Source organism: Oryza glaberrima, chromosome 1 (genome assembly GCF_000147395.1).
Source record: "Oryza glaberrima chromosome 1, OglaRS2, whole genome shotgun sequence".
NCBI classification, from domain to species: domain Eukaryota; kingdom Viridiplantae; phylum Streptophyta; class Magnoliopsida; order Poales; family Poaceae; genus Oryza; species Oryza glaberrima.
Window position 1 is genome coordinate 21,618,135 of NC_068326.1, and position 12,886 is coordinate 21,631,020.

The following is a 12,886-nucleotide window of genomic DNA, read 5'->3' on the forward strand; positions in this document are numbered from 1 at the left end:
TGGATCAAGCATTACCGGTTTTTTATTTCATAATTTGGTCAGGCATTTCCCGATCATCTATGTTGTTCCTGGATAACAATTCAGATTTTTCACTAGATAACATTACACAATATTTACAGCAACACATAATGATACAATCAATTCAATCAAATAAGCGTATATTAGCCAGGGATTTAAAAAAAAGAGAGAGAAGAAAACGAACAAATGCAGGAACGGAGAAGAAGTCCAAAGCTAACCAGAGGAAAGAAGGAGATGAAGCATCGATCCATGTCCATGTCGCTCACAAGGCGGCGAGGCCGAGGAAATCGAGGGCGGACTTGGCCATGATGGCAGTGAACTCCTCGAAGCTGATGAGGCCGTCGCCGTCGGTGTCGGCCTCGCGCATCATGTCGGTGAGTTCGGCGTAGCAGATGGGGTGGCCCATCCGCGCCATGGAGCGCGCGAGCTCGGCGGCGGAGATGAAGCCGTTGCCGTCGCGGTCGAAGGCCCTGAAGGCCTCGGCGAGCTCCGCCTGGTCGACGGCGACGGAGGGGCGGCACGGGCCGAGGATGAGGTCGGCGAGGGAGGAGGCGAGCTCGTCGAACTCGACGGTGCCGTTGCCGTCGGCGTCGATGGCGGCGATGAGGGCGTGGATCTCGTCCCCCGCGGCCGGGCGGAGGCCGAGCGAGCGGAGGAGCGCGGCGAGCTCCAGCTTGGTGAGGCTCCCGTCGCCGTCGAGGTCGAACCGGAGGAAGATCTCGTGCAGCTGGCGCAGCTGCTCCCCGCGCAGCCGCGCGCGCCCGCGGACCGCCTCCGCCGCAGCTGGGGCCTTCCCCTTCCCCTTCCCCTCCCCCTCCTCCTTCTTCCCCTTCTCCTTCCCGTCGACGACGACGACGCCGCCGGCGTGGAGGGACATGGTTCGCGTCGCCGTCGCCGTCGCCGCCGCCGCCGCCGCGTGCGGAACGGATGGATGGGCGTGGTCTGCGCCTCGGGTTTCTTCGTGGACGCGGTCTTCGCGGGGCCTCTCCCTCTGGCTCTGCATGTTGACCGGTTTGCGTTTGCGTGAGAGTGAGACGTTCGATGGATATGCAGCCGTTGCGTTTGCGTACGACGACGGTCGCGGTCGCAGTGGCTTCGCCCACGAACACGGTATATATATATTTCCGAGCAGTGGGGGCACCGCGGAGTAATTCTCAGCTGATTCAATCCACAAATGGATTTCTTTTAGGGAAAATTGCAAAAAACAGAAAAACCATCCATAAAATCACTATGGCATTTCTTTTGATAAGTCATTTTGGTACAAATACCCACCTCCCCTACTTAGTTTTGTTGTAAAAACACGTCAATGCTCGTGTGTTTAACTGAATCAACCTGTTATCGTTTATGCAGAGTTACCATAGGTTATGCTATTGCCATGTTAATCTTGTTCAAGTGCTTGCATTAGACTCATTTTCATATTTGATTGAACACTTTTGTGCAAAATAGCGAAACTCAGTGTGACAATGTTTAAGCGCCAACAATTTCATTGTCGAATCTCACAAAAAAAAAGCATCTAGACTATACTCTGGAAATTTTTAATTTTGGTAAATACCAAATTGACAGCTCACACTTTATGAAAGCATATTGATTTGGTTAAGCATTTGTGTACTTGGGAGATTTTTATAACAAAATTGATTAGGTGGATGGACATTTGAAACAAAATGACCTATAGGGTAAAATGTCAAGCTTCAAATGAATTATGGGGTGATTTTTACAATTTTTTTTCTTTGTTTTATTGCTCGCATGCATGTTCAGAGAGTCCAACATAGCATATCTCAGCGACGCCTTATTCGGTTAATCTCTCCTCTAAAGGATCGAGGGGATTCCTCAATTAACTCTTTTCTTATAGGATATATCGAACAATTTCTATTTAATATAGAATTATGTTTATATTATGCGTACAATAGGATTCGAAGACCTCAGGTGCTAAATAAATTTTATGATATAAATAGGATGAAATCTTTCTGGTATGCGCTTGAACGATGTGTATATACCATGACGGGTGGTGCCATTTATACGATGTGCCCGTAACCGTAAGCTTTACAGTGGTCTAAAAGCGAAATAATTCCGAGCAATGCGTCTGCTACACAGACCTTAATATTTATAAGTGATTGCACTCGAATACCTGACATTTGGATAGCATCTACGAAGAACGGGAGGTCAGATTGTTCATTAATGTGGGAAGTATAAGCTTGCTTTACATTGCTACACATTTTTAGAGTTGCAGCATGGCAAAGGAGCAGGGCAGCATATATCCTAAGATAAAATTACTGTGTCTAAACGAATGCCATCAAATAAGTACCACCAATGCTCTCAATTCCCAAGTCCCATTTTCGTGCTTACAAAAGATGCCCAGCTGGAAAGCAGCTAAGATAACAGTTTATAAAAAGCACTACCATAGTTGCAGGATAATGAGAAATCACAAGTGCAACTGTTGAAGAGCTCCACGTCACCGATGATATAATTAATCGAAAATTCAAAAATGGATCAAGGAAAATGCCGCTTTTGTTGTTTACCGTTCTGTTCTTGATTATAACGTCTGTCCTCAGTGATTCCGTTAATGCATTCAAGAGCTATATATAGCTTGCAGAAACTTATCTGGCACTATGGCTGAAATGAGAATACAGCTGTGCATAACAATAGAACGCTACGCAAGTGAAGAATACGGCTGTGCATAACAATAGAATGCAAGTGACGTGTTGAGTGTCTTCTAACGAAATTGTAACGGAAAAGCTCTGGACCTTTTCTTTCTGTAGGAGGGCTATGCAACGATTCATCATGCTTTCTACCTCAACCACCATCTTTGAACAGCTGAAATGGGTGTGTTGAGGAACGGTGCGTAGCGATGGATGTAGGGATTTACGGCCCGGCCTATTCTCGCCCATGCGCTCTGGTGATAGCCAGATGTTACGGGTGCATGGTACATCAGCTTCAATAGCTGCACAAAAAGCATGTGTATGAAAAGGTTAGCTAGATAATAATAATGCATATCACTTGAAAACCTAATAGGTTTGGTTAGGAATGAGCACTCAGATTCAACAAAAAGTGCAGTGCCTGATCTATATAATAAGGGCCTGTTCACTTTGATGTCATTTCTAACCATACCTTTTTTTGGTAAAGTTGCTAAAATTGTGTATATCTTTAGTTTTTTACCAAATTTTGGTAAAAACACCAGAATTTGGTAACTTGCACAGTACTGACCAAAATCGGCATGGGCCAGCGCACCCCAAATTTTGGCTATTCCACCTCCGCCTCTGCTGGAAGCAATCAGGTGACAGAGGGTGGTACAGCACGTCTGTTGGCTAGTAGTAAAAACTTCGGATGCAATCTAAACGCTGCCAGATGTTACCAAAATTTGGTAGAATGTACGTTGGCAACAAAGTGAACACATTCAAAATAATCATCTTGCCAAAATTTTGGCAACATTGCCAACCTTACATTGCCAAAATTTGGTAAGGTTTTTTTTGGCATCAAAGTGAGCAGGCCCTAAGTATTAAAGTAATGTCAGTTGCTTATGTAGGCACTTCTCTGCAAGATATCAAGGATTGCAAGTTTCAACCGTGAATGAGGAGAGTGCGTCAAGTCACACTGCCTTGTTAGTGCAATCAATTGAATGTAAAAAAAAAAAAAAATCAACCAATGATGTTCTTGTGTTCTCCCCATTTGCTAAAAGAAGAAACAATGAAGATTGACGAAAAGGCAATTGCTTTATGGGAGCAGGTTAACTCACATGGAAGTACATGAAAGTCTGAATTATGTTGCGTCTCCACCTGCATGACCAAATGTGTAGAACATATTGCATAAGTTGACAGTTGACACACAACAACCTAATTGAATTGATTCATTCAAAAGTGAATCCACGTACGAGAAAAGAGATACGATCATAAGGAAACCCAGAGTAATTTCAGCATTTGAACAAAGGAGGCTGAGTGTCGTGTTGTTTGTTTCTACCCACAGACAAGGCTCCTCCAAATACTTCCTGAATAAGAAGTACACAAGAAATCAGTAAAGGCACAGATACAAGCAAAGGTCAAAGCTGCCTTATAAGAAAAAACGAATTGTTAAGTAGCATGCCCTGAAGATAATAAAACAAAGAACCGCGTTCGAATTTACTTGCCTGTACAAAGAGGAGCGTGCAAAGTTACGCCTTAGGAATCTAGCAACATGATCAAGTGCCCAGCAAAGCACAGGAAGAAGAGCAACTGCAACAATAGAAAAATGAAACAGCTAAGGACAAAAGAGATGAAGCTCACAAATTTGAAGGAAAGAGGAAAGACAGCTTACTTTTATAGTGCACATTAGATGTGAACATCATAAGGGAGAACATCAAATGAACAAAGTCCTTGGCTACAATTATAGATTGCAACCAAGGCTGAATTGCAGCCATGTTCCATGCTCTTGGTTTCTACAAGCAGAAAGGGGGGAACCGATAGGTAGTGGAAAATTAGCACAGACAAAACTAGACAAAGAAAGGCGTATTCCAGGTTATTCACATAGAAACACTTACCCCATAGGTGACATAAAGAGAATATGCTGAGGAGCATATTGTTCCTAGTAATGAGAGTCTATAGGCTTTGCTTGCAATATGTTTTGGTAGAATTGGCAATATTCCAAGACTAGCAACTACCAGTACCTACAAAATCAGAGCTCACAAAACTATATTATTCCACTCCAACATGTAGGATAGTACCAGCATCAACTAACAGATAATGATGATTACAATATATAAGGGATAGAACAAGAAATGTCACAAAAAATAATTATGCAATCTTAAGCCAGGGTAAAGCAGTCAGCTGATCCAGCTATGGATCACATAATTCAACAAGGGGAATTTCATGGTCATATATATATGTCAGTGGTTGAGACTCGAAAAATATGAGAGAAATCCCAAGGCCAGAATACAAAGAATGGTAATTGCAAAAGTGAAATAAATAATATGGATAGAATATCATAACATAATAGGATGCATTTTCTCCCCACGGGTACTAGATCATACATATCACAGTTTATCTCTAAAGGGGAAGGTATATAATGGCATACCCAGGCATTGATAGAGAAATGTATAGTCCGCCCATCCAACCGTAAAGAATTTGCAGTCCTTTCCGTTTGTGATGGTTGGGAGGCAGCAGTTGATCTTGCACTTGATCCTACAAAGAAATAATAATAATAATACTGGTGTGAAAGCATCAAGGTAGGAATCCATCTTTGTTCAAATTGTCATTACTAATCAAACAATTAAGAACCTGGGCTTTTTAGACAAGGGGAAGAATTGTATTGAAGACCAGCTTACTATGAAGTAGGCAAACGTTAAAGGGCATTGAAAAATAAAAATGAAGACACAAGAACCTGAAACAGCAATACCAGAACAGGCAGTTCACCGTACCTGAGTCACGAGCTCTGACATTCTCATTGGATGGTGTTGCTGAAGACCTTGCTGCTGGTTTGGTGGATTGACTTGAACTTGTGGAAGACATTGGCTCAACAATCAAATCAGGATCCTGGAATGTGAAGGAACAACAATTTCACTACTGTTCTGTCTTGAATCTTTTACTTTCCTCTGACTTTCGAAATTGAGAAGGCCAATTGCAAACAACATTCTTTTTTTGTGAGTTGTGACATTAATAAAATAAACTACAATCAGACTGTGCATAAAGTCACAGCAGTAAGGTCACCATCAACCAAGTGGAAAACATCAAGCAAATAATAAATCAGGTTTAGTAGAAGGGCTAGTATATAGCAAATCCAGGTATTTGTGCGGCAGCAAGATGAAAGTGATGGGATGATGTGTGAGGAAGTCAAAGCACCACAGCCTTTGATCCAATTCACCATTCACAACTTTTTTGTTTTCATTTCACATCTACATGCTACCATAAAACAAGCTAACTGAAGAAACTTGTCTGAAACAAATGCTACCATAACACAAGCTAACTGAAGAAACTTGTCTGAAACAAATATTGGCTCGGAAAGGAAGCCCTATCCAATAGAAGAAATATACCATCGCTAGCACATCCTAGAAGTCACAAGATTGTTTACAAATTTTCTTGATGTCACTAGTAATAACTATATTTTTGCTTCAAGGTTATTGATTCGTATCGTTGGCAAACATTCCCTAATTGAAAGCCAACAAAAAATGTTTGGTCTAAAAATTTAACCTCATCATATGTTTTCTGCTTTTACATGTATTGATCTGGCGCAAACAACAACCATCTTCATCCACAGCACCGAGACATAAACATGACCAAGTAAAGCACACTCAATTTCCTTACACAATCATTGCAATACGATATAAAAACTGCAGCTACACCAAATCTAAGAGTGCAAAAATAGTAAAATTCAATATCTTATCAACTCCATGGAACCAAAGACAATGAAATACCGAGCACGATGACAACGATGACGATGACGACCTCGTGCACCCCATAAACCCAATTTGATATTTCGACACCATAGATACAATTTTACAGTCTAAACTAAGCAGCTCTTTCTAGCATCATCAAGTACAAGCCATCATCAACCTTTTTCGTCGCGACACCTAATTTTCTCCGACACTAGTACCTGCCTACCAACACCGAGACAAACAGATCGAACTAACTGCAGCACGAGATGCCGAGATGCATCCATAATTTGCGCACATCACCAAGACGAGAGCCGAGAGCCGTAACCAATCCAATCAGGCACGGAAGAAGCGGAGGCGGGCGGGCGGGGGCTTACGATGTAGCGCTGGTAGAACTTGCGCTTGAAGTGGTCGACGACGTCGGGGCGGGAGGCGAGGTGGGGCGGCACGAGGACGTTGGACCAGTACCCCGCCCACCGCGAGTCGTTCTCGTAGTCGTACGCCGCGGCCCCGATCCGCTTCAGCCTCTGCGGATCTCCGCCGCCCCCGCCGCCGCCGGTGCTCCCCTCCCCATCCCCCATCGCCGCCGGTGCTCGCCTCCGCCTCCCCCCTCGCTGCCGCTGGGGTACGGGACTCCTCCGGGTTCGTTCGAGAGAGTCGCGTCGCGTCTCGAGACGAAGAGGGAGATGAGATGACACACTACTGTTGGGAAGATTTTTTTTTCTTTTCCTTTTTCTTTTTTTCGGTTGGCCAACCAAACGAGCGAAAAGTCCACCAACACTTAATAAAATGCTGATGTGTCGTATGCTTATTGGATTTTGATTCTTTTTCTACCAACTTTTTCGACTAATTAATAAATTAGATAGTTAGTTGATTGAAATATATGGTATTAAAAATTTTATAAAAAGAATCCTATATACCTATAAAGTTTATCCCCCACTAAGTGTATTTAATGCTAATTCTCTCTTCTCTCATGACACCACATCAACTCGATTATTTTTAGTCTTTGGATGATTCATCAAGGGTGTAAATTGCATCTCTTTACGTCACCTTTAGCCTTTGGATGATTCATCAAGAGTGTAAATTGCATTTCTTCACTCCAAAAGACACACCATATAATCCAATCATTTATAAACTTTGGATAATTTATAAAGGTACAAAAATACATAAATACATGGAAAAAAATCGTAAATAGGTAAGAAAGAAAATTTTGGAACTTATACTATATTATCACATAATTCTCCCGCAGCAACGCGCAGGGTACCCATCTAGTTAGTCCATATAGCACTGCTCTTTTTGCATTTGATTATTTTTGTGCCTTTCTTTGTTAATAAGGGTTGCTCGTATTAATGGTTTTGTAATTGTGTTGCAACTACTTCCTCCATTTTATATTATATAAATCATTTTGACTTTTTTCTAATCAAACTTTCTTAAATTTAACTAAGTTAATAGAAAAAAATCACAACATTTTTCATTAAATCTATCATTGAATATGTTTTGATACTAGTAATATGTTTATTTTGTGTTAAAAATGCTACTATATTTTTCTACGAGCTTAATCTAACGTAAATAAATTTGACTAGAAAAAAAATCAAAACAACTAATAATATGAAACGGACGGAGTACATTACTAGGAGATGGCTTTTTATGGGACAGAGTGAGTATCGGATATGATACATCCTTATACTACGATGTTGTTTTTCTTGATGGGGTAGAGGGAGTAAATGTTCATAATCTAAATCGCATTATTTCCAAGATGACGTTATGCTTCACTCAACTTTAAAGAAGTATTTTATATCGGATAAAACTTTTATATGACTCTTAGTAACACATTCTTCTTGTCTCGACTGATCTATCCTATCTAAATTTAGCAATGCAAAATTTTCTACTCCTTCCTTTTTTAAATAAATAACGTCGTTGATTTTTAAACGCACGTTTAAACCTTCATCTTATTCAAAAATTCCGTACAAATACTTAAATCATGATTAAAGTATCTTTTAATAATAAAACATCACACAACAAAATAAATGATAATTACGTATAAATTTTTTTTAGTAAAAAAAAGTTAAATATATGTCTAAAAATCAACGGTATTATCTATTTAAAAATGGAGGGAGTAGAAAATTCCGCATTACCAAATCCAGGTAGTGGCCGTCGTGCTTCGTACCAAATTCCCAGGACCAAACTTACCTGTCAAATCAATTCCACACGTGCTCGATCCAAAAATGTCAACTTGTCGAGTGCAGGGTATAATATTGGCAACCTCTGCAAGAGCGCTGACCAACCAACCAGTCCATCGATGCAAGATGTGTGCACATCGCAGTGTCCCAATCCCACAGAGAGGAGCCTCAGCGCACTGCCAGGTGCCACGCACCATGGTGCGTTCGCAGCAGATCCATCGTTTGTTTGTCCCAACGAAGAAAAGGCTTTTCTGTTGCATCTCATCACATGCAAGCAACTGTACTGCCACTACTGCATATCCCACACAGATAATTTAACCATCATGCATTCTACGCTTAAGTACTCCAGCTACTGCTATGACCTAATCACCTAACAGCCACCTTTCTAAGGATCTAAGTTGAATTCGATCAGTTTAAGTAAGAAAAGGCATTGTACTATATGCCGTGGGTGTTTTCAGCTGTTTGGATGTGCATTGGTGGGCGGTCTCGGTGATGGCTTCATTATAAGTCTAGCAACAACTGGTTATGCATAGGTGCGGATAGTGCGGTACTAGCTATTTAGCCTGTGCAGGCATTGTCGTGTTGTTTAGCTACGAATTTTTCGTTGGGTAGTCCTATTTCTAATGACAGAGGACGAAAAAAATTTAGGTGTGACCAAGTACCCAGTAGATAGCAAATAGAATGATGAAAAACAATTTATACTATAAAATTTACAAAATTTGTCCCTGTTCATGCCTACTTATACTACAATTTCAATATCACCATACTATCTAATATGCATTTACAAAATTTGTTAAAGACCATGACAAGAAAAAAACTTACATAACACTCGTAAGGCTAACTAATGAGTCTAAGAAGCATGATATATTTTACAAATGATCCATTTTTTTAGATAATAGAATATAATATCCCGGCCTTTACTCAAAAGAGTTACAGCCAATTACTAGTTTTCATGAACATAGTGTAAATCTAAATGAATAGAACACACCGAAGAGAAAAACAAAGAAACCAGCCTAACGTAAGGAGATCACAATTATTGAAGTCTATTTGTAAATCTTCAACCATAATTGGCAAAAAGTTGCATAACCGTGGTCTCCAACTTTCGGCATGCAACTTTCAGAAACTCTTCATCTTCATCACACTTTTGTAGTTGTGCCCAAAACCGGAGCCAATGAGTTGCCCTGAAAATGACCTGCATATAGGAAAATGATGGTGATCTGTCAAAAACCATATCGTTCCTACTCATCCATATTGCCCAACAAATGGCAGAATCTCCAACAAGTATCAGTTTACTCATTTTCTTATTAACTCCCAAAAGCCACCCATTAAAAATACGAGATATGCTAACTGGAAGATTAAAACCAAAAGAGAACTGAACTGCTCTCCATAGAAACTTCGCAAAATGACAATCCATAAAGAGATATTGAATAGTCTCATTCTTCAAACAAAAAGAACACCTCAAGCTGCCATTCCAGTTACGCCTTGCCAAATTATCCTTAGTTAACACAACCCCTTTAAGCAGGTACAACATGAAAATTTTAATCTTAAGTGGCAACTTAAGCTTCCAAATACACTTGTTTCTCTCGATATAGCCATTATTAATTAAAGCTAGGTACATAGACCTCACCGAAAACAAGCCATTCTGATGGAAATTCCATCTAGAACTATCAGACGAATCATTCAGCTGAATATGTACTATAGAGGCACAAAACTCATGCCAACAAACAAGATTCTGACCAACTAAAGCTCTCCTAAAAAAAACATTAAGCGGAACATATCCCATAACAGTGGCAATAGAATTAAGATGTTTTCCTCTGAACAATTGCGTACAAAGATGGATATTTATCCTTAAAAGCCAAGTAACCAATCCATCTATCTTCCCAAAATCTAATTTGTTCCCCATTATTGACAATCCAAGAACTCATATTTAAGAAAGTACTTTTGACATTCATAAGACTAGACCAAAAATGGGAATCACCTTGTTTCTTGTCAACTTGGGTTATAGATTTATTATAAAGATATTTCCTCTTCAATAAATCATGCCAAACCCCTTCCTCATGAATTAACTTAAACAACGATTTACTTAAAAGACATTTATTTTATATCTCCAAATTATGAATCCCAAGACCCCCCTGGTCCTTAGGTTAACAAACAACATCCCACCTAGTGAGCCTGTATTTTTTCGTATGGCCATCCCCTTGCCAAAAAAACCGCAATCTATAATAATCAATTTAACGAAGAACCCCTTTCGGCACCTCAAAAAAAGATATCATAAACATGGCTAAACTTGATAGAACAGAATTAATCAACACTAGTCTACCACCAACAGATAAATGCTTGCCTTTCCAACTACTAAGCTTTTCTCAATTCTCTTTTCAATAAGTTTCCAATCTTTATTAGAAAGCTTCCTGAAATGCATCGGAATTCCAAGGTATTTAAAAGGAAAGGTACCGAACTTACAACCAAAAATATCATAATATTGTTCATAACATTCCTTTGCCTGACCAAAGCAAAATAATTCACTCTTGTGAAAATTTATTTTTAGGCCAGATAACTTTTCAAATACCGATAAAATCAGTTTCAAATTCTTTGCCTGTTGCAAGTCATGCTCCAAAAAGATGATAGTATCATCTGCGTATTGCAAGATAGACAAACCATCATCAACAAGATGAGGAATAACCCCATTCAAGAGTCCCGCCTCTTTAGCCCTCTTAATCAATAGAGTAAGCATGTCAGCTACTATATTAAAAAGAGCAGGAGATAAAGGATCCCCTTGACCTTTGTAAGTTTGAAAACAATTACCAATTTGATCGTTAACTTTTATACCAACATGACCACCTTGAACAAAAGAAGCTATCCACTCACCATCTAGGAGAAAAGCCTTTCATTCTCAAAGTTTGTTGTACAAAAGGCCATTTAACTTTATCATAAACTTTCTCAAAATCAATCTTAAAAATTACACCACTTTTATCTTTGCGATGTAATTCATGTAAAGTCTCATGTAAAATAACCACCCCTTCCATAATATTTCTCCCAGGAATGAACGCTGTTTGAGTAGGACTAATTACCTTTTGAGAGACATCCATTATTCTATTTGTAGCAACTTTGGTAAAAATCTTAAAGCTAACATTAAGTAGGCATATAGGTCTATACTGTTGAATCTTTAAAGCCTCAGCACACTTAGGCAAAAGAATGATAGTACCAAAGTTAAGCGAATATAAAGGCAAACTCCCAGAATGAAAGTCCTTAAACAGTTCTAAAAGGTCAAATTTAATGACATTCCAGAAAACTTGGTAAAACTCAGCAGGAAATCCATCTGGACCCGGAGTTTTGTTATGTTCCATTTGGAAAATAGCATCCTTAACCTCATTTTCAGAAAACTCCTTAGTTAAGGCTTCATTCTCTAAATATGAAACTTGAGGAATGTCAGCAACATAATTCTCATCAAACTGAAGGTCAGACTCATCAGGAGAGCTAAAAGGACCTTTATAATAAGAGCAAATATATTTAATATCTCTACTATTATAAAAATTAAAGATGTTTTTTGCCAGTATTTTGGTACATCATCCGTATTTGAGTCGGTTTTTAAGTCCGTTCGCTTTTGAAAATACATATATGTGTTTGAGTTGGATTTTAAGCTCGATTGCTTTTGAAAATACAAAAGGAGTCATATAAGAAATCTCTTTTAAAAAAACTCATGCTAACTTGAGATAAAATATGGACTCTTAATTGCAGCTAATGATTTTTTTTAAAAAAAAATATTCAAGCGAATTCTCACAGTGAATTTTACCCTAGCTAAACTGTATAATAATAAAATAAAATAGCATTTACCTGTTGCAACGTATAGGCATTTTTTCTAGTAAGAATATAAATCTCAAAGGTAAATACGACATGCTTTAGCAGACTTTGTGGCCTAAGAAATTTATTTTGATAGTAGGGATAAGGTCACTAGGCTAAAATCTAGGGCAGTCCACTGGTGTTGTCGATGTGTGGTGGTTTGTTTTATTTTCCCTTTTTCTTAATTGTAGTATTCAAGGGCTATAGTTTTCTTTTCTTTTTTTACTATATTACTCCCTCCTTCTGCAATATAACAACCTATAAATAGATGCGACATCACCTAGTATAACGTATCTAGATAGGGATATATCCAAATACATTGCACTAAGTGATGTTACATTTAATCCTAAGTTACTATATTATAGGACGGAATGAATAATATTAAACATTATTTATTTTTAGGAAAGTGTTTTCATCTCTCAAGGGGACATTCCCTCATATTCAAATTTAACTTATGTAAATTATAACAAAAATAACAAATATAGATGTGAATCTACCATTACCTAGTTTCAATTTA

The 12,886-nt window shown here is 39.1% G+C and overlaps 2 protein-coding genes across 3 annotated transcripts; both read right to left on the reverse strand.

Moving 5' to 3' along the window:
- LOC127766132 (probable calcium-binding protein CML12) lies at window positions 1–1,090 on the reverse strand. The gene has a single exon (XM_052291200.1). It carries the CDS (start codon window positions 1,019–1,021, stop codon window positions 281–283), a length of 741 nt encoding a protein of 246 aa, XP_052147160.1. The 5' UTR covers window positions 1,022–1,090; the 3' UTR covers window positions 1–280.
- A 1,411-nt stretch (window positions 1,091–2,501) lies between these two features.
- LOC127760669 (uncharacterized) lies at window positions 2,502–7,054 on the reverse strand. Of its 2 annotated transcripts, none has more exons than XM_052284956.1 (9): window positions 6,730–7,054; window positions 5,402–5,516; window positions 5,059–5,165; window positions 4,526–4,651; window positions 4,303–4,423; window positions 4,132–4,220; window positions 3,884–3,993; window positions 3,749–3,788; window positions 2,502–2,956 (listed from the first exon to the last, which is right to left on the reverse strand). In XM_052284956.1, the coding sequence occupies exons 1-9, from the start codon at window positions 6,931–6,933 to the stop codon at window positions 2,804–2,806; spliced, it is 1,065 nt and encodes a 354-aa protein (XP_052140916.1). In that variant the 5' UTR covers window positions 6,934–7,054; the 3' UTR covers window positions 2,502–2,803. The 2 variants fall into 2 exon arrangements, with proteins under 2 accessions (XP_052140916.1, XP_052140918.1); XM_052284958.1 differs by having other exon boundaries at window positions 3,884–3,997; window positions 4,136–4,220; window positions 6,730–7,051.
- Window positions 7,055–12,886: the final 5,832 nt, after the last annotated feature.

What these genes read in the sequence shown, in the direction of transcription:
- LOC127760669 (XM_052284956.1), bottom strand. Translation starts at nt 6,933, where the DNA reads ATGGGGGATGGGGAGGGGAGCACCGGCGGCGGCGGGGGCGGCGGAGAT. An exon ending in CTCTTTATGTCACCTATGGG is followed by an intron (nt 4,424 to 4,525) that starts GTAAGTGTTTCT and finishes TTCTGCTTGTAG; the next exon opens with AAACCAAGAGCATGGAACAT. An exon ending in AGACTTTCATGTACTTCCAT is followed by an intron (nt 2,957 to 3,748) that starts GTGAGTTAACCT and finishes CTTTTTGTGCAG; the next exon opens with CTATTGAAGCTGATGTACCA.
- LOC127766132 (XM_052291200.1), bottom strand. Translation starts at nt 1,021, where the DNA reads ATGCAGAGCCAGAGGGAGAGGCCCCGCGAAGACCGCGTCCACGAAGAA.